The 22316-nt window shown below is 40.7% G+C and overlaps 1 protein-coding gene across 1 annotated transcript in view; it reads left to right on the top strand.

The window, feature by feature from the left end:
* jarid2b (jumonji and AT-rich interaction domain containing 2b) overlaps window positions 1-22316 on the top strand; it is a 144130-nt gene that overhangs the window by 92861 nt on the left and 28953 nt on the right. Inside the window, exons 4-5 of the mRNA XM_084738298.1 lie at window positions 5866-6089; window positions 19695-19913. Of these exons, the coding sequence (XP_084594424.1) occupies window positions 5866-6089; window positions 19695-19913 (443 nt within the window). The remainder of the gene's footprint in view (window positions 1-5865; window positions 6090-19694; window positions 19914-22316) is intronic.

The raw sequence follows: 22316 nt of genomic DNA, 5'->3' as shown, positions 1-22316 counted from the left end.
TTAGAAAGTTTCTGCAATACAGGCCCTGATGTGTGTGTGTGTGTGTGTGTGTGAGCTATACTGAAGTCTTTCTTATGCATGCTTGATTGTCTCCTCCCCATTCATTAGAACTAAACAGATGTGGCTCAGCTTTGACATATTGGCAAAACTTTGGGGACAATGCTTAATTTCAGAGGAGTCTGGATGAATTTGTTAAATAAGTGTTACTATAATTGTCTCTCATGCTCTAATTTTCCTTGACACCTTTGATAGTGATAATAACAGTAATTCTGTTTTGCCACCTGAGCACTATTTCCAAAGAGGAGAGCTGTCTGTCATCTTTAAAATAATCAGTTGCTGAAGTTTTTGCAGTGGAAGGTGATATGGTTTTATTTATCCACTGCCCCTGCCTCTGGATTCACTGCCAACCATGCATTATCACATCATCAGTGAAGCAGATCTGTTTTTATTACCTTTTTATTAGCCCTGTCTTTGCTTTCAGCATGCCAATAAAGAAAAAAGATGACAACTGATAATGCATAGAGAAATGTACATTAAGAGAGATTTAGTCCAATTACTAGAGATTACTTTAACCACAGATGTATTTTCAGCGACTTTGGGAACCGCCCCCAGCATATCTCCCATGTTAGTTAATAGCTAACAGATAACAGAGGATCGTCCCAGGAAAACCTGAGGCTTGTCCAAAGAGGCTCTGGTTGACTGTCTAGACAGGATGTAGTAAGCACATCGCTTTATTAGCTCATCTGTCTCTGTCCCCATTCTTTTGCACAGTTTACTTCTGTTGTCATAATGCTGTTTTTTCTTTTGTGTGTGTGCATGTGTGTGTGCGTGTGTGTGTGTGTGTGTGTGTGTGTGTTATTCCCTCTCTTTTAAGTAGTGAAATAGGATCCTATTCATCTAAGGCTGGAGCAATAAAACTATCCAGGGTTTAGCTTACCAAAGAGGCTTTAATGGAGAGCTCAGTCTCGCCTATGCTTACTGTTTAGAAAGTGTTGGTAGCACAGCTCACTCTGTACTGCTCCCCTCTCTGCAATATTAAATTGTACATGATTGAATTTATTGGATGGTGGGTCAGGTTTGGGTGGCTGCACATTCAAACCATTTGCATAGCAACAGCTACACAGCCATGCACGCATACAGGTGTTCACACTCGGCCAAGGTAATATCTGCATATGTGAAAGCATTAAGAATTTTCATTATATCATTTATAAAAATGACTATTGATGCAAGGACGTAGTAAGGACAAGGAGAGTGTGGTGTGGGGTTTTGTGTGTTTGTGCAACAAACAGTTGTCCCTTCAAGGCCCATTAAAGTCTACAAGCATGCGTGCAGTCATGCAGCACATGCACACTTGACACTGCAAGCTTTTCCATCTTCAGTCAAAGTTTGAATAGAAGAGAAGAATCAAAAGGAGGACGGTGAAAGAAGGAAGGATGTGAATAAGACTGGCATTAGAAAGGAAAGACCATGGATGAACAACTAAGAATGCACTTGAACATGAAAGAGAGGCAGGCCTGGCAGTGAGAGAGTGTGAAGTAAAAGGGAAATGCTTTCAGAAGCATCCCTGCAAACAAGTTTTTAATGGCATGAAACAGTTCTGTCCATGTAGTCACTGGTATTGACATATATAGATGAAGAGTCTCTAAAGTAGAATTGCAGATTAGAAACAATGTGTCTGATGTTTTTTTTTTCTGAAAAAACAAACAAACAAACTGCTTTATAATTCTTAGAAATGCATATTCTTCTGCCTCATTAAAATGCCTCATTAAAAATTCTAGAAAGAAGAAAGAATTTGGTTCATTTCTAAACTTTTCCTGCTGTTGCACAAGATGTCTCCTACTTCACTATAAAGTCCATGTTTAGTGTATGTGCACTGGTGGCTCCAGGTTCCTACATCACACTTGCAAATTGAAGTTGATCATTTCTTTAATAAAGATTTGTACTAAAAATGTCACATAAAAGTAATTAAATTCATTGACTAGACAATAAATTCAAACAACCTTAACTTATGGTTAAATCATAGTGAATCCTTCTTTATAAATTATATAAATTCTCTCTCTTTGCTTGAAGTTTTCAATTGTTTTGTTGTAATTTGACATATTGAATGTCTGTGTAAGTGGTAAGTGTCTGCTTATGCACACAGTAGTCTACATATATGCGTGTATATGCCTGTATGTGTTTGTTGAAATAGAGTTAGTGGCACGTTCGTGGTCCAAGTTAATATCTCTTCTGTCTTTCCTTCTCTTTCCATTTCTCTCTTCCCATCTTCTCACACACTGCATCTCACTGGGTCTTGCAGTCACGCAAACCTGCCCGCTTCCATCTTCCCTCTGCACATCACCCTCCCACCATCCCTCTCTCCCCGCTCCTCATCGCTTTGGCCTCATCTCTTTCCGTACTTCTTTTTCAGCATGCCCTGCACGCTCTGTCCCTGGTGGTCACAGCCAAAATTTTATTACGGTGTGTGTCCAGACTGAGAAGGTAAATGTTTGATGAGGATGGACTCAAAGTTTGCCGAGGAAGGGTTTTAAGCATTTTGTGCTTTTGCATGTGAGTGTATGTGGAAGTGTCTGTGTTAGTTTGTGTCTGTTTACATGTCGAGTCCCTCCAGTCAGGCAACAACAGAAGGCCAGCCTAGCGGACATGATGCAGATGTGTGAAACAAAGACGATGGTGCTTTACCTCTCACACTTTTCTTATCCTTTACGCTTGTCTCTCCAGCTGTTTATCACACTCTTGAATAGGTTTTGATTTTTCATTGGTTCATCCATTGCATTTTCTCGCTCTTTGATCATTTTTCTGATTTTTTTTTTCCTTCTCCATATGCTTGTCTGTCTTTATCAAGTCCATTCTTATTCTCTGTCCCTTCCTCTCTCTTTCATTTACTGCCTTATACTAATAGATCCTTCATCTGAACTGAATGACAACCTCAGCAAAACTCGGCTTCTCTTTTTATGTTTTTTTTTCTTTCTCTCTAACATTCTTTGGTTCTGTCTCAGTTCTTTCATGCATATGCGCCTTCTTGCCCTCAATCTTTTTTCTCCTTATTTTGAGAGTAAATCACAGCCTTGTGTGAAGTGACACCTGTCCCCATTGTGTTGTTTTGCCTATTGAATCATCACGTTCTTTGTTCTGTAATACCCAGGGAAAACAGCACCTCCTGTACACACACAGCTTTTACATGTATGTTGAAATAAGGCAGTGCCGTAATACTTTGTACTCAGTAAAAATTTGCTTTCCAGCTTTTGTTTGGAGACTAAATGCCTTAAATAATTGTGGACATTTTGGAAATCACTGTTCAATATCATACGAGAATTTAGTGGATTCGGCCTCTTTTATTACATTAACTTAACATAAATATACTGATTTTATTTATGCAAGTTAATTAAACTCATGAAATCAGCATATTAGCAGACTTCCCAGCATGCATTGTGTGAATTAAAACTCTCCTGAGACTCTCCTTTTTATAGTTTGAAGAAAACGTGTAAAACTTTACTTCAGACCATGATGATGGTCAGTATTAAATTCAGTCTCTACCTCCTTACACTTCAAATTTAATACATTCACTGGAAGCAGTTTCACATTTTGTCTTTGTGCCAGTGCTGGAACAGAGCAGCTCCGACGGGAGCAGCTGCAGCTGTAAATTCTTTGTGTGAAATGAGGAACTGACTTCTGAAGCTGTAAAAGGAAAATCAAATTTGTTTATAATGTTCATTAATGTGTCGGAGTTGTTGGTTCAAAGCTTATTAAACATGTTTTTTCTCTTTATTTGGCTAGAAAACTTTATTTGTTTTAAATTATCACAAAATTACAGCAACTTTTTTTTTTAAGTCGAGGTTAAATTTTGACTTACTTTACATTTTTGAAGTTAGAATATATATTTTTTTTACAGTGAAGCCATTTAGATTTGTGTAAATCCTGATCACTTTTGTATATTATTGAATTCCAGCAACTCATCAGTCTTTTGTTTGCTTAGTGCTTTGACTGTAAACAAACTAGGCGTGGGCAAACAGTTGTTTGTTCAGTTTTCTCACACCTCGCGTCCAAATGTAGCGCTTTGGCAATGTGCGCGCAATCATCTCTCAATTTCTCACATATTGAGCTTACACCCATGTCACGGCAGGAAATTGACACGTTTTGACACCGCGCTGCTCCCTGATTGAAGTGTAATCGGAACTCTGCACCTTTTTCAGTGCGCCAAATGCATTGTGGGTGTTCTCTAGACATGATCCTATCTTCCCTTACTTCAATCCGGTCCGCAGCAAATTGACAAATAATACCAGGATATCACATTGCTTCTATCGCTGCTCCTCAACATTTCTGGCGTGGCTCACACATTGCACACACACACACATGCGCACACACACAGCTGCACTAATCGATTGAGGCCACTTGCTGGTTCATGTGGCCCCTGACAGTCTAGGACTTTTATGGTTACTATGTGTGTATGTGGGTGCGTGTGCCTACATGTTAAATGTTTGTGTGTGAGAGTGAGTGTCCACACTCAGGTACGTGTGTGTGTGTGTTGTGTATAAGGGAGGCGGTGTGACAAGTAAGTCCATCGCTTTCCCTCAGACATCTACTTCTTTAATATTCTCCTCCTTCCCTCGCCTCCACTGACACACACTGTGAAATAAAGAGAGAAAAGAGACAAGCAGAGAGAAAAATGAGAGAGACATCTCAAAGGTTTTGTGCTCTACACAGGAAAGTGAACACAACGTGGAGGGGGGAAAAGAGAAAAAGCAGAAAATAAAACGGTGGAAGGTGAAAAAGAAACAGAAGTCAAAGAGAAAAAAATGATGAAAGAAAGATGGAGAGATGAAGAAGCTCAAGTTGTTCTCTGGCAGCGTGTGGTTTGTTTTTGCAGACCGTTCCAGTGTTTTGGTTATTATCGGCTGCCACCACTGGTTCTGCCCCATAGACGGCTTAATCATCTTTCACTCAGTGCTCAGCGTGAGAAAACAGGAACTACTACGTGTGTTTGTATCTGTGGCAACTCACATGTAGTGGTTTTGTTGTAATTTTTCACACATTTACATTTACATGAGTGCGTGGGTGCCTGCACATCCAAGTGGTCATGATGGGCTCACACCCATTCACTGAACACGTACACACACACAGAAAGGTGATCAATTCTTCACCGCAGGGTAATTGTTTCACAGTCCACTCGACAGTGAGTTGATAGCCATAGGGCCATAATAATAAAAAAGATGAAAGTATGTGTGTGTACGTGTGGTTGTGCTCTTATGTAAAAGAGCAAAAGTGTGTTTTAATCAGCTGCAGACTTCTCTGTCTATACTATATCTGTCTGTACTATATCTGATAATTACCTGCTTGTCATGGTCGATACCAATAAGATAACTGATCATTTCACTTTGAATTTTAAAGAGTCAAACAGACATTGGTTTTTATAGATAATTTGATATTGATGAAGTCTTGCGAAGAAGTGCTTTGGGGATAATATTTGATATAAATGCATTATCTTACCCATTATCTTAATTAGGGTTGCAACTAACAATTATATTTGTTATTGATTAATTTGTCAGTCATTTTCTTGATTAACCGGTTAGTTCTTTGGTCCATAAAATGTTGATCAGTGTCATCAAGTAAAGTAAATCTGTTTAATATTCACATTTGAGAAGCTGAGATCACATGATTTGTATTTTTTTTTTTTTTTTGACAAAAAAAGCAAATTGATAAATTATTTATCAAAGTAGATAATTGAAAAATCTTAATCTGTCATGGTGGTCTCTGTTGCAGTCGCCTGCTGCTGTGGAGCAGAAACGTTTGTGCTCAGCTGTTGTTAAATAATACATATCATTAACATACTCTCTCCTCCTCCTCTTCTTCTTCTCCTCGTCTCAGACCTCGGCTCCAGGCCCAGAGGAAGTTCGCCCAGTCGCAGCCCAACTCGCCCAGCACTACGCCCGTCAAAGTGGCTGACCCGGGCAGCCTGAACACCGGCCTGGCTACTGTGCCCTCGTCATCCCTCTCGTCACTCTCCTCATCGTCCCTGTCCTCTTCCATTCAGGACCTGTCCAGGCGCAAGCCCAAGACGGAGGACTTCCTCACCTTCCTCTGCCTCAGAGGTAAGACGCAGCAGAACGGAGCAGATGGAAACATAATTGCATACACACCCACAGCCAGCGGTAGACGTGGAGGGATGCTGCTGAACAAGAAAGCTGCTCATGCTCTGGTATTAGAGGTTTTTAGATGGGTCTCGGACACAGGCTGAGGCTGGAAAACATTTTTCTATTGTCTGGCTGTCTTTGAATATGCCTGCACTTTTAATAAGCAAGCTTATGAACACACAATAAATATCAGGATCAAGACGTGTCATACAGTATATGCAGGTCTCATATTAAGCTCTAAAGGGAAACCTGAGCTGTGGTTAAACACTTTGCTCTTTATTTTAGGCACACACACACACGTGCACAAAAAAATGCACACATAAGCAATTCAAGAGTAGTACGTTTTGTGAAGTCAAGTTTTGATCACCCTCCACCCACTCGTACACACATAAAACCACACACACATACTACAAATAACTGTGTACTTGCCCCAGGCTAAGATTATCCTGCGTTTCATCAGCTTACACATCTCTCACTCCTACCTTTCAACAACTATCTGTCTCCTTAACACATTGCCCATCACCCTCTACCACGGCAGCTGTTCGTGCACACAGTTCTCGCACGGTCACACAAACACACACACACACACCCTACATTACAAACACTACACAGGTTCATCAGCACTATGCGGCACCTTCGATGTCAAATGAACTGTAAAAGCCATGTTAGAGTAATTAGTAGCAGACTTTTTGTGTGTGTGTGTGTGTGTGTGTGTGTGTGTGTGTGTGTGTGTGTGTGTGTGTGTGTTTGTGTGCATGCAGCTCTCTTGTGCCACACAGCAGCGTTGTTTATTGGGAGTGTCTTAACAGGGAAAACTATTTGGGATAAATGCAGACACTGAGATCCTATCACACACCAATATAAACTGGCTGTGTACAGTATCTCAAATTAACCAAGACCCCCCTCGACACTCGCAGTAACTAAACAAGTCCTGCTCTCTTTTCCTCTGGAGTTAATGAAGGATTCATGTTACTTATGATCTACGCTCTGCTGGCCAGCAAACAGAGAAGGCTAGTCCACTGCCAGGACACTGCAAAAAGTTTTGCTACAGCTTTCAAGTTATGCTTGCTTTCAAGACCCAATCCCATGAATCCTTCTCCCCCAGATGAGCCTCCTACTTTTCACAACCTGGCACTTAGGCCATGACAAATAGGAGGCACACACTATTTTAAGAATTCAAACGTTTAAATAAAGTAATTTATTCAACAGACTAAAATAAACTTTCAATACAACAAAGGAGCAAAAAAGCATTGAATGTGAAAGTAAAAAAGATCAGCGGTTTTAGGGTGTGTATGGAGGGTGAAAATTATGTATGAGTGTAAAGTACATGAAATCAGCATAAGGAGAACTAAGGAAACTTAATTTTTATGTGTCAGACATTGTGCGTGCTTTCTGAAACTCTACATGAAAATATCCATATATTGAAATTAATTTTTAGATAAAGGAATGACTTGTTTGCCCATAGTTTCTCCCTGGTCAGATTTCAGATGATAGTATATACACATCTGGTGGTGATTAGAACAATAACAGTCTCTACAACATGTCCTGTGTGGGCAGGCTTCTGTATAAGACGTAAGGAAGTATTATAACCCTTATCTATAGCCCTTATACACTTCAGAAAATCATAAGCTTTACCTTCCTTCCATTCGTGTTTGTCATAAGTCATCCTTTTTCTTATTAGATATGATAGAAGAGGGTGGAGGGAGGGAGTGACACGTTCAAGGCTTGAATAATGAAAAGGAAAAAAAGTTTAGGACCATTTTCTCAAACAACCTTGGCTGTGACTTTTCCACGCTATCTTCATTTTACCCTTTGTTAAATATCCCACTCACCTTTTTCTTAAACATGTCCTCACAACCAGAATTAACTCATTTGGAAGACAAAAACTCCTCCTCTCTTCAGATTAATTTGCTGTTATCATTATTAACCTCTGCCCATCTTACAAAGTAGGCTAAAGCCTCAGGGGAGGCAAATATAGAGTCCAGTCTGTTGGGACATGGTGGCTATACGTTGCTATTCTGACGAGAATACTCCTATTATGGAATGTCATTTTAACCTTTCAAGGCTCATTCAACGATGTATAATTGGAGATTGCTAAAAGTGACTGAAGCTTTTGGTGAGAATGGCTTTGATTTGCATATATAGGCCAGGATGTTACATAGGCTAATGATATAATGTCCCATATACTTTGAAGTCGAGATTATTCTGGGCTCTGGGTGTTAAGCTAACCCCACCCTTACATGTGGTAGACTAATGAGGTGTAGGTGGCCGGTCTTGACTCAGTTGTGCAGCTTTCTCTCTATATAATTAAGGTTACACTGTAAAAACAGAAAAGAAAAAAAAAGTTGAAAAACTCATATCAGCAAGAGAACTGTCTCCACTATATTTTTTGAGTTTTAAGTCAAACTCAAACTCTTAAAGGTAGAATCAGAAGGATTCTGTAAGTGCATCAGAAAGATAGTTGATTGCTGACTCTCATTCCCAGGATGTCAAATACCGATGTTTTGGATTGGTAAAATGTCCCAAGCAGAGAAAAAATAATGAGGAAATTAGAAAATACAGGCCGATGGCAGGGTCTCTGCAGATACAGCCATACAACACACACTTCCAGTGGGTCACAAGTGATGATTGAGAGGGATTAGATTTATGTTTATTAGTCTTACATTGTTTTTAAAGGAAAATGTTGCATGTAATACCTTTTTAGAGTTTGAGTTTGATTCAAAACTCAAAAAAGTGAAGATAGTTGCCTTGAAATTATGAGTCTTCTCACGTTTTTTTACAGTGTAGGAATGGTGCTTTGCAAGCTGATTTCTAGTGTATGTGTGTGTGTGTGTGCGCGCAAGGTCTGCTGTACTTTACTCCGCTACCAAGGCTAATTTTAGAGCTAGGCTGCTAAGCTAACGATTGAATGGTTTTCCACTGGGCTTTTTCCACTCTGCCGCTCCCTGCTTTACTGCTGTATTTATAGACTCAGTTTAGCCGTGTGTGTTTATGTGTGTGAGTGAGTGTGTGTGTGTTTCTTCCATCCATGCTGCGAGGATGACATTTTCCTGCATGGGGCTTCTTCTGCTCTGTTTTTCCCCTTGGCCTCTCCTATGACCCATATGCACGGACCCTTACCAAGAGAGGGACATGGGAGAATGTCAGCAGAGCCCTTGAGGTTGTGCGTCTCAGAGTGTGTGTGTTCAAGCGTGTGCATGAGTGCAAATCTGCGCTCACGACTGATGCTGCCTGTTCTGCTTATCTCCTGTGTCCCCTGTCATGTGTGTGTGTGTGCACACGTGCAGCATCCAGTTTATATGAGGAGACACAGCCCACGAGGACGACCGCGTTAGCCTGGTTAATCTTTTCAAAGGGACCCGAGTCTTTGATATTGTCTGAAACCCCCCCAATCCCCTTTAAGATTCTGATTCGTGTCTCTCTGGTGATCTGACCACCACACACATTAGGCTGCTTCATGTCTGCTCCCAAAATGTCTCTGACAGGATCTCTAGCTACATTATGGAAATCTCACATCCATGATCTTCATAATTCTGTTTCTTTTCAATTTGATTTTGACTCTTTTTTTTTTTTTTGGATGTTCTAAAGGGGCGTTTAGCAACATTTCTACCCTAAAAAGAAAGCCTATCAGTGGAGATTTCTGGGATTCACTGCAGGTCAAACGTTCACGACGTGTAAACACACCCCCCCCACACATATACACACCCACTGCAGTGTTTGCTTTTCTTATCTGGTAAACATTACAGATCCACCCCAAAGGCTTCTATCCATCACTCATTCTGACAGCCACATAAAAGCTGTTAAAACATGAAGGATTTGAAGCGACAAAGTTTGCAACAGAAACGAAACAACTCTTGTGTCACTCCGTCTTGTGAAATCACAACTCGTGTACCTTTATATCCAATTGGGGTTTGTAATTGACGACATCTTACTCTACTGGGGTTATTATTTCCACTGGTGGTGGTGTTGTTGCTGTATCCAAGCAAAAGTTATTTTTAATTCCTCCAGGGGGGGAGCAGGGGTGCCTGATTATTCTGATGCAACGTGGGAGTAACCGGACAGAGAAGTGCAAAAAACAAGATTTCTGTCTACTGTATAGAAAGGATGCACACCATGTACGCTCACCACCCACACTGTCTAGGGCCTATATTCTGTATTTATCTCACCGCTCATCTCCTCCACTCACACACACACAAGCTGGAGTGCTCAGTCCTTGCCTGTGTTCTCAGAATGGTGTTTATGTGTGGTCCAGGCCTCTAGTTGGGCTGTTTATATCCATGGAGAAAGCCATTTGGGTGGTAGCCAGACAGTCTGCCTCTGGCTCTGTCTGCCTCTGGTAACCCGGAGGGTGTAGTGCTGCTGCTGACAGAGTGGGGGCAGCACTGACAGGAGCAGAATCAGGTATAATAGAAGAGCTTGGTGTTGGCCTGCTCGAGGTTTTCCATGTCATTCAAGGGTTTCATCTCGAACTGAGATACCAGCTATCCAAATAAATGGCACAATGTTTGTCAGTTGCCATACCCATTCTCTATAATGGCTCATAAGTTATTCTAATAGTTTTTGGGTTGATACTATTTGTTACCTAGATTTGGTGCACAATTTAACCATTTTCTGTCACTCAAGATTGGTAAAAATGGTCAGAAATCCTTCCATTAACTTTACTTTACTTTTTTAACATTCCATTACTTTAAGGCACCAAGACCTTGAAGAACACTATAGGAACATTCATGCTGTGATTTGGGGTCAAAAACCTTTGACATTTGGAGACTTCTGCAAGAACTGCACATTTTGGCGATTGGATGGTGAACATCCTCCATATTGTTGGAATCCTTTGTTTTTCCTTTATTTTTTAAATTATTTATTGAAGTTTGTGCACATCGAAGCACAAAAACACACTCATGCACTCACGTACACACAGTATACACACTGACGTAGATGAGATAAGAATAGATTAGAGAGTAAATGAATAACTCTCTGCACACACACTCCTGGAAATGTGTCTCTTGCATAAGACTCATTTCTCAGAGTGTGTGCATTTGTCCGTGTGCCAGTATCCCAGTGTGTATGTGTGCACCACTGCTGTGTTTACCTCATTGCCCTGTGGGGCCTTCGTCCATGCCCTCCAGCTCCAGCGTGTGGTGCCTCCCTCTCAGGTTCAGCGAGGCTGGTTTCTCTGCTCTGCTTACATAACCTCCCAGCCCTGACCCAGTGAACCAGAGACCTCAAATTCTTAGTACATGATTACACATGTGAGACAAATGTGGACTTTTCACATCTGGTTTTTAAGAAAAGTCTTGCCAATCCTGGGAATTGTGCTTTGGACCTCTATCTTTGTAGCTAGATTGTTAGATTTGATTTTGTTTGATGGTATTTTTATTTGCTGAGAATCTCGCTTAACTAGAAGCACATTTTCACTCCTGGGAATAGAATTTCAAGACCGACAGTTACTTGTGTGTCTCTCGAGTGCGTTGCTGCTGTGACAGCTGAATTTCCCTCTGGGATAAGGTATTTTTCTCTCGCTCTAATGTATGATTGCTGTTTGATTAAAGCCTGGAAACAGTTTGAGGACAGTTGTGACTTTCTTGTCGCTCACGATGCTGTGCAGAAGTTGGTTGGGCAAAACCGGCTTGTTCCGCGTTCTCCTCCATGAGCTGAGCTGCTGTTTGTGGGGTTAATGGTTTTGCTGACATCAAGGAATGTCAATTGTAGACGTAATCCCTAATCCTCTCTGTCTCTCTCTCTCTGAGTTTCTCCCTGAGTGACTGTTAGAGAGTTTTGGCAGAGCTCCGCTGTAGGAGATAACTTTTCCTCTCCGTTGCCAGACTGTCTAGATTTGTCTCTGTTTCTGACCTTCCCTTAAAAACAGCGCTCGCTCTTCCCGTGCACACGTTCAGCACTTTGCCCCAAGTCAGCACGTCCACAGGTCCCCATGGCAGCTAAAAACCCTTCTGATTGACTATTTAAATAGCCCTCATTGTTTCAGTTCCAGTTAAGGGGACAAAAGAAGGGTAGCCAGAGAAAGGAGGGTTTGTAATTATGCCCCCCCTCCACCCACCCACCCAAGAGCCCCGTTAAAAATGACAATCCTAATAGACTCTTCCAGACCTAATTATGATTTGTCTGCAGTCAGAATGAGGTGGATGAAAAGCCGATGTAATTGGGGGATTGGGCTCAAACCCTGTTGGAGGTCTTGGGGAAGGACTGAGTTGTGTATACATCTGTGTGTATTTCTAGGAGCTGATGGACGTTGTTGTGCATGAATGTGCAAAAAGAGCGTGTTCACTGAACATGCTCATCATTGCCACTTCTAAACTGTTAGCTGCCCACCAACACTGTAATGTTAAACATGATCAGCATGCTGTCTTTTGGTGTGTGCTTACTGTTGGATGATCCACAATGGTTCTGTTGGTCCAGTGTTTGACTCGGTGTGTAGTGAGAGTTTCATTTGGCAGACGCTGTAAACGAAATCAAAACCTGAAACGAATATCTCCCAAAATAAACAGCCTTTTTTCCAAAAAAATCAGTTGGGAATGAACTGATTTATCAAATTAACCTGGCTGTTTAAGAACTCATACTCATATTGTTTTTTCTTGGCTTTTAGGAGCAATCTCTGCCTTTGATTCTCTAATAGTATACAGAAATTCATTTAGTGCACAGTGGCAAGGATTGAGGGCGGGGGGTGGATGGGTAGGAGGAGAAAGAATTTGATTTGGGACCCCCTCCCCACTGCCTCAGTGCTGCCAATACTATTACATATTGTTAATGCTTGATCATTTGCACGTTTACTGCAAATCTAACACACCCCATATCAATTTTATTAGTTCTAGCTGTGTTTACATAACACTAATGTCAGCCTGGCATGTTTTTTACCCTTCTATGGTTTTTAATCTTGTTGTTAATTTGTACTTCACTGTTCAGTGTGGCCTTCATTGTGCATGAGCGTGACAGTAGCTTTGACAAAAGCAGCTGGAATTTATTAAGTCAGTAGTAGTAGCTAGCCAGCCCAACATAATATTGTGTTTTTGTATTATTACTTTTGACAGTAACGTATCATAATAAAAAAAACAAAAACAAAAGGCATTTCAAGCTGTCTTTGTGGCCATGGTGGCATATGCAGGCGCTTATGCCTCAGTGGGCTTTGGGCATGAGGAAGTTCTGTTTAATTTTTTGCTGCAACTAAAAATTATTTTCATTATCAAGTTACATACAGATTATCTTCATGGTTAATTAATTAATTGTGTAGTCTAAAGAATGTAAAAGAAGTGATGGCATGTGATGAGCCCAAAGTGATGTCTTTAAATTGCTTCTTTTGTCCAACCAACAGTTTAAAAGCCCAAAGTAATTTCTTATCATAAATGACAAAGAAAAGCAGCAAATCCTAACGTTAAAGAAGACATTGACATTTGACGTTTCTGGTTGAAAAATGACTGAAACAAATCAACTATCAAAATAGCTGCCAACTAATTTTCTTTCAATGGACTCATCATTGCAGCTCTAGTTCATTTCAGTGTTTGAACTGAACTTTGAGCTCTCGTGAATTGTGGACTTACACAACACCGCTCAAGGATTTGTGGTCTCTTCTCTTGCAGCCACTCCTGCACTCAGTGGTCAGTTTTGGACCACTCTGTCTATTTGGCAGGCTGGCGCTGCGCTTCTGTCATTCTTTGTCTCCTCTTCTGTCTCTTCAAAATCCTAAACAGTCTTATTTTGTGGATCTTGAATATATTAGAGGATGAAGTTGTGCTGTTGTTACATCTGTTTCCGTCTGATTTCTGGCCCTTGTTCTCTGCTGTGCTTTTTCTTTCTGCGACTGTAAAAAAAAAAATCAAAAAACATTCCTTTCTCTCTCATATTTCCTTTCTCACCTTCACAGCCAGTTCCACCCCTCCCCCTTGTCAGTTTTTCACTCTGTATCAACAATTGTCTCACTACACCTCTGAGAACCTTGTAGGGGATGAATTTATTCACAAATCTTGAACCATACCCTGTTAAATGAAAGCTACATGCACACTTGCTCTACTGTATTTAACATTTCTCATTTGTTCGTCTCCGCTTTCCTGCACCCCCTTACAAACACACACTCCTCCCTCCCCTTCTGCCCCCAGGTGCCCCGGTGGTCTGTTTGCCATTGGCCCTCTGACCTCTGTTCAGGCCTGTAAATTATAGCCATTTAGCTAATGAAGCAAGTCATTAGGAGCTGATTGGGCCAGTGTGTGCGCCTCCTCGGTGTGTTTGTTTGGTCTAAGAGAGGAGCGTTTGCTCTGTCGCCAAAATAAACGAGATGTCTGTGCAGTGTGTGTGTGTGCACTCGTGTCTGTGTGTGTTTTTAGGTGCATGTATGAGGCTATTCTATCTGTCGGTTTGTGGGCTGCGGTCACCCAACTTCTTTCAAGGCCTGATCCACTGGTTAAAAGCCAGAAAATTGTACTTTGCTTCAAAGTGGCACTGCTACACGAGTCCAACCACTTATAATTGTCTGCATCCTACTTCAGAAGCTGTACACCAAGAAACCACAGCCTAAACACACACTGGGCGTGGGTTATGAGGGCTTCTTTAACCAGACGTGGTGTGAGAATCCATCCCCGCCTGCACAGAAACAGGCCCTACCACGTGGGTCACCATGGATCACGTAAAAGCCATATTTCACTGTTGTCGAACAGTTACTTTGTGCCCTATAGACCTCCTTTAGAAGTTAAAGAGAGCAGGTAAAACTCCAATATTATCTGCTCAGGGAATCTGCTGCCACTACAGTTTTTCTCCCTCTCCAGCTCTCTGAGGAGATAATTAGAAACTGGCAGAGCTGCTGTGTGAAAAGTGTGATCCAAGGCACAACAAGATGTATTATTACCATGCTCTATTATTTTAGTGTTCGGAAAGGCTTTGATGGGAGTATGAAATTTAAACTGAGCTTTCAAAATAAATTTAACATGACATATGTTAACCACAGGTCCCACGACTGGCCAACAATAGCAATAATACTTGTTAGTGCACTTAAAAAATGAAAATATATCTTTGTTCAAAGATGTAGCTTATGCTTTAGAAAAGAAGTTGGAATAATGGTTTCAGCATGCTTATTATTAATGTTCTCATCACAAAAGCAGAAAGTGATCCATCAAATCATCTCAGAGGCTGATTTATAGCAGTTTGTTAGTTGAGAAAGAAAAGGGATTTTCTAGCTTTCACACACCAGTGTTCCCTTAAAAGAGAAATGTGTAACAATTGCAGTCCAAATAGCAAGTCGGAGCCATAGATTGTATTTTAAATAGGTTGAAATATGTATAAACAGATTTGAGGAGGCAACATTGTAATTTGATAGTAACATGTGACGATGAGTCCTACACGAGTCCAAGTTGATCAAGTGCCATTTGTCTGTCATTGTAACGTTAAGCCTGAAAACAAAAGCCCATTGCTTATAAAAATTAGGGATGTCCCGATACAACTTTTTCACTTCCGATACGATACCGATATTGCTATATTACTCAACATTCAGCATTTGAACTCTAATTAATGTGAAACAGGCAAATAGAAATTTCAAAGGTCACTGCAGCTGCAGTGTTGATGTCAGACAAATGCATATCTCAGCTTAGCACATTTCCTTGATGTCTCATGACATATCATGGTCATCTTATGATTTAGTACACTAAATATATTACAGATGTCTCCTTTAATGACTCTGACTTTCTATTCTCATTTTCCCAATTCCTTCTGCAGTGTGGTCTATTTAAAGGAGAATGCTTCAGTATGCAACAGTACACTGGTCTGCATGGTACTGGTTAGCACCAGTTAAGCCTCGCACCATGTCCTCTCCTTTGTCATTAGGAAAGCCCAGGCTTAGTCAGCTTGTCACTTTAAGTATTGAGTGTATCCTCACACAAACACTTGCACACAACCGTTTAGTGTTTTCAAGCCAAGCTCCATTGTCCACTTACTGTAGAGTGTAAATGTGTTTGTGTGTGTGTGTTATACTGCACACATATTGATTACAAAAGGCCGGTTACTAAACAGTTATTCAACCATAGCAGGATTATATTACATTATTCTCTGATGAGTTAAAGACTGACCATATTCTCTTCAGTCTCAAACAACCTTTCTAACTAGACCTTGTGACGTTTTTCTCCTAATTTCTCTCTTCTAATATGTACAAGATAAATCCCTTGTGTAAGTCTATTACAAAATTGAATAATTTTGGGGCCCTCATATTTGTGTTATCTCTATATTTTTTATTAAACCCCTTAATAATGTATTGAATGTGTAAAATCTAAGATAAGTATTCAGCACCCTCCAAAACAAGAGTGCTAATTAAATAATTGGCTTGGCTAATTCTTAATTCACTCTGTATCATTATAAGTACTCTGCACAGCTTAATGCAGGCTAGTTAAATTCAGCCTATTTTTCAGGGGCTTAACTTTATTTTAATTGACACATAATCAGACATTGCTTCTTCCCATTAATGCCCTTTAAACACTGTGGCCTCTAAAAGGGTAATAAAAACCACAGTAGCTGCTCATGCTACGCAATTGATTTTTTTTTAAAGGACTCACAAATTCATAAAATGAAAGAAATGTTTCCTGCTCATAAACAGCCAGATTTAATCAAAGCTTTGAGGATGTTGCATAATCACATGCATGTTCCTGTTAATTGTAAATCAGCAATCGCACTATAAAATTACAAACCATATTGAAGTAATTGCAAATTGAAGATTATTTTATTAGATTTTGCAGACTGTGACCACCTTTTTGAGTCACACATACATGCACGCATACACACAGGCTTCTGTGATTGAGGAAGTGTTTCCTCCATTTATCTCTGAATACAGTACATGGCTAACAAAGAATCAGTTGTGCTGCCCATTGCCCATACACTGTATGTATTCATACCGCATACATACTTAAAGTTTTTAGCTTTTAGTTTTTTTTCACCAGTAAAAATGGAACAAATTACAAGAGCAGTTGAAAATGAACAGATTTGCATCAGCTGATCATTTTAAGCATCTGATAGATTATTTGGTTGTTGTACTTCCTGCTTTGGTTTATTCGTTTGTTGTTTTAATTTGACATTTTCTACATTTTACCATTTTGATAAAAATGACATATCAAATACATTTTTCTTTTAATAGGATTTCTGTCATTTTAGACAGTTCTTATCACCCTGATGAACGTTCAGGTGTTCATTTTTTCAGATAAGTTTTGGTTATGTGATGCTGTAAAGAGGGGGTTTCGCATCATGACTGGCAGCTGAGCTCGGCCTGCGATTGAATCAGCCGGCTGTGTGGACGGAAAGTCAAAAGTGCAGCTCCAACCCTGATCGCTACTGCACTCCTCCAGTGCAAAACAGCAGCACTTGTCAATATTTTGTCTTTATTTTTGTACAGTGGGAGGAAGTGGAGACGTGGCATCCATCTGTATTCATGTCAGTGACCCAAACAGGCTTCCTTATTGTCCTCTTGAGGTTATAGATAGGGCATCCAAAGAGGAGCGGGCCTTTATATAGCTGGCTACCTCTGTTGAGAGGTGAACTCAGAGGCTATATGCAGAAAGAAACACCCTCTCAAGCAATGAAGTGTTCTCCTGGTCCATTGTTTCATTTGTGGCAAAGATCAGCATATTACTGAAAGACTTTTATGATGTTTCTGGAAGCACGCTGAGGCATGATGCAGTTGAATGAAAAAAACAAGACGTTTCCAACTGTGCCCGTCTCTGTGCGTGCATATATATTTCTATTTCTGTCCAAACATATAGTGCCAGTCACTGCTGCTGCTGCACTCTCCAAGTCTGCTTCAGTTTTTCATTCCTGCATTTGTATGACTGAACCAGCTGTTTGCACGCTGATTTACGAGTGCAACATTATGAGATTTAATAACATAGCTTTGCGCTTTATGACCTTTTTATGAGAGTGAGTGTGTGTCTACATTCAGCTAACTGAGGTAACATTATAGGCTATCCGCTGCCAAACACCATTTACCTCCTTCCAGCACGTATTGAGCTAGATTTCTCAGAGATGACAATGAAAGTGATTGAGTGTGACAGAAAGAGGAAAGAAGGAGAGATCGTCGGTTTTCTTCTCCAATAGCAGCAGAGATTGACAGTAATCCTGTTTGGAAGAGTGAAAGCGACAGATTCGGGATTAGCTCGGAGGCGACTCTTTTGGTTTCCAAAGTAACTCTTCTACAGAGTTAGATATTTGAGCACATGTATGGTATATATGTCTCAATAAAACTGTCAACATCGAGAGTCTCTGTGGAAAAGACGGCCTGTAACATACTTCCAGTGCTCTCTGGATTTAGTTTGAGCTATCTGAATATGTTGCAAGTCCTCTTCTACGCTGTGTATAAATCCCCACCACTACTACTACTACTGTCCTCCAGTGACATTTGAAAAACATAACAAGAAACATTAACACCAGAAACAAAAGGTCAAACTTGGTGGATAAATTGCAAAGTTAGATGCAGATGCAGATTTAAAGGAGAAATCTTTAACATATTAAGTGTGATAAATCTTAAAATGACCATGATATGTCAGAGATTAAGGGGAAGTGCTGAGTTTAAATACTTGCTTCTCTGACAACAACTCTACAGCTGTATTGTTCCCCTTCAAAATTTCTATTCTGGCCTGTAACTTGTGTTATCGCTCGCCCATTTCACATTAATTAGAGTTCAAATTGATGCTGAATGTTCCCTTAATGAGTGAGTGTCTGTGTATAGGGCAGTGAGGTAGGCAGTCACTGAACTCCAACTCTAGAGTGTGTAGTTTGGAGCAGTGGACTTTTGCTTTCAGGATCTGGCCTAACTTTACATTGACAGTTATTATTAGCTGATCAGTTTACAGAGAAGGACTTTGTCAAATTACAGTGTTGTGCTCCTGCAGTGTTCCTGCAGTGTTCCTGCAGCCCGCCTGAGCTTCCTCAAGTCCAGTGAGGACAGGCTGGGGGGAAACAACTCACTTAAATCATTAAAAGTACATTAAATAGGATTTTAACCTATTTCATAATCTGTCTATGGGTTTAGCAGACATGTAATGAATGCTGTTAAAGTGAAACTGTCATCGCCTTGAAAATCACTTCAACATAGTGCTGTGCAAGTTCTTGATTACATTTGTGCATTTCTGGTGTGTGTGTGTGTGTGTGTGCTTGTGTGTGTGTGTGTGTGTAACAATGGAGCTGCTATGTGAAGAGCAGTTTACAAAGCATCAATAGGCCACCAACTGAGATAATAAGAGATGAAAAAAACAGCAGCACAATCACCATTATTCACGAGTGCTTGAGCAACTTCTATTTTTACATTAATATTTCACCACTTACATATTGATGTTGATTCATCTGTAATGTCAGAGATTAGAATGAAAAAATAAATTTTTTGCCTTAGATGGAAACAGCTGGGGCATATCAAATAGGATAATATCTTTGTGTATTTCAATTCCTTTTTCTGATTTCAAATTGTCATTTTTCCCCCTTTTCTTTTCCTCGCTCTCTCTCCTCCTCCCCTTTTGCCCCCGACCTACCTCTTTATTATTCATCTCCCCCCTCCACGCCCCTTTCTCCTCCTTTCCTCCGCGTCTCTGCACTCAGGTTCATCGGCCCTGCCCAACAACATGGCCTACTTCGGAAGCTCCCAGGAGGAGGAGGACCTGGAGGAGGAGGAAGACGAGGAGGAGGAGGAGGTGAGGAACGGAGGTGGGGTCCACTCTCACAGTGGGGGAAGCAGCAGCCAAGCCTCGGCCTCCTCCTCCTGCCACTCGACGCCCCGCAAGGGCAAGCTCCCCGCCAGGCAGCCACTCAATGGGCATGGTAAGGACGGAAGTTTCTACTACATGTTTGTAGGCAAATTGGTTGTAATGTGCTATTTTACCACTAGATGACACTAAATCCTACAGTCTGCTCCTTTAAGTCAGCTAATGTTAGCAAAACACTCTAACTAGGTAGCTTACTTATATATATGTTGGTTTTACAGGTCCCCCAGTAACACTGTTTAACCATCTTCAAATTTTGTTTTGTTTTGTTCTTTTCAACATAGACGAACCTAACACATAGAATAGGTTCCACTGGGTACCGAGCTTTTATTGGAGTACAAAAAAAGGGGCGGGACATAGGCAAGGTCAATTGGTCTAATGGGCTGCAAAGATCCTGCCTGTGTTTTCTGTCTAAGGAGAAAGGGATGAGAAGGAGGAGTTAACAGAGGACAGGTGTAGAAATACAAAAGAGAAGAGGTTCAGGGGTGTCATCTGTAGAGGATGAAAGTGAGTGAAGAGGAGGGAAGATAGAGCACTCTGAGGGAGAGAGATGGATGAAGAGGGAGGTAAGAGTGAAAGATGATGCACCAGCAGAATAACTAGAGAGGAATGAAAAGACCCATTTTGGAAGAGGATTTGGGGAGTGAAACATGGAGAAACTCGGTCAAAAGAGGAGCAGAGAATGAGTCATGGGACAGAAGACAGAGTAGTAGTACTTGTGTGTGTGTGTGTGTGTCTGTGTGTGTGTGTATCCCTCTTAGTGTGTAAACGTGAGCAATTTCCTAAGTTTGCGCTCTTGTTTTCCACTGCAGAGACTGAGTAAGTCACATGGGACAGCAGAGCAGCACATCGACTCTTTCCACCCCAATTAACACTTAGCTTGCTAAGCCCTAACAAGGTGTTTATGCACACTGCAACAGCTGGCCGGGGCCCTCGACACACACACACACACACACACACACACACACACACACGCATACACACACGCATACACACAACGCAGTGACTGCATACGTACACCCCTTGGGGCACATAGACATGTGCATGAATGTACACACACACACTTGTGCACAACATTTAGGAAATTGCATGCATGCAGTTGAGCCTGTGAGAAGAGACTCGCTCATAATCCCAACATTGATGACTATTGAAACAAGTACGCTGCAAAAATCTTCCTGTAATCAAGTGATTTTTTTTTCTGATATCCAGAAAAATAACACTTGAATTTAGAAAATCCTTGTAACAAATAACGCTTTAACTAAGAAAATCAAACTCTCAGGGCTCAATCATGAATAAAAATTGACAAAATGGTATATCCATTTTTTTAGTTTTTGGCCTCCAGTTTTGTTACTGAGCAAAAGAGAAACAGTTTTAACCTGAAGGCCCTCCTTTGCTGGCAGACTTCGGAGACATACAATCCTTCCGGCCAGGCATTTCCCCATGAAACAAGGGCTAGATTTCATAGTTCCTCCTGTTTCGCCCTCCCTGACTCTTTTCCCTCCCTCCTTTTAGTGTGTAGAATTGCCGCCAGAAAGGTTCAAAAGGTGAACGCTTTGCTCAGCTCTTTCCTCTGTCATCCTCTCAAGTGGAATGTGGAGGAGGAGACAGACAGGAGAGGGAGCCTGGTGGGATTAAGGGAGAACCAGGGAGGAGAGAGGTCCATAGATTTGCTCCCACTGAACTCTTGGAGAACTGTACACTGCCTTTGTATCGTTCACTGATGGTTTCCACCACCCCGACACACTCACATACTGTAGATACGTATACTTGTCTCTCGTTGTTTCAAGAACATCTGTAGCTGCAGCTTGAAACATTAACTGCACATATGCACATATCCATGGGTGCCTTGTTAAAGTTAAAAGTGGCACTGCAAGATTAGTGACAGCCAAAGGGAGATACGGCAAGATTTTGTTTTTATCTGTAGTCCTGACAAAATGTAAAAAAAAAATGTGCTACACATTAGCAGTTTGAATCAAACTAAAGCTCTCTGCGCTCTCTGGGGAAAGTATTACATCCAACTCCCTTTAAGAAATATGACATATTAAGAATTCTTTGTGTCTGTAAAAACACACAACTCTAGAAACTCAGGATAAATGGTGTGTCGACAGTTTTCTTTCCAGTTCCAAAAAAGATGGAATGCTGTGTAAAATGTAAATAAAAGCAGAGTTCAGCAATTTGCAAAAACATTTTAATCTATGTTTAATTGAATTGAGTATAAAGACAGTATATTTAATGGTCAAACTGATTGACTTAATTGTTTTTTGCAAATATAAACCCATTCTGAATTTAATGCCTGCAACATGTTCCGAAAAAGTTGGGACAGGGCCATGTTTACCACTGTCATACATCATCTTTTCTTTGACTCAGTAAGTGTTTGGGTACTAAGGACACTGATGCTTATTATTATTATTATATTAACTTTTATTTTATTAACTATTTTTGATCCAAACTAGCTTACATG

This window comes from Lutjanus erythropterus, chromosome 16, assembly GCF_056507025.1.
Source record: "Lutjanus erythropterus isolate fLutEry1 chromosome 16, fLutEry1.hap2, whole genome shotgun sequence".
Taxonomy (NCBI): domain Eukaryota; kingdom Metazoa; phylum Chordata; class Actinopteri; order Lutjaniformes; family Lutjanidae; genus Lutjanus; species Lutjanus erythropterus.
The sequence above is the reverse complement of the archived record's forward strand: the minus strand, read 5'-3'. Positions and strand labels throughout refer to the sequence as shown.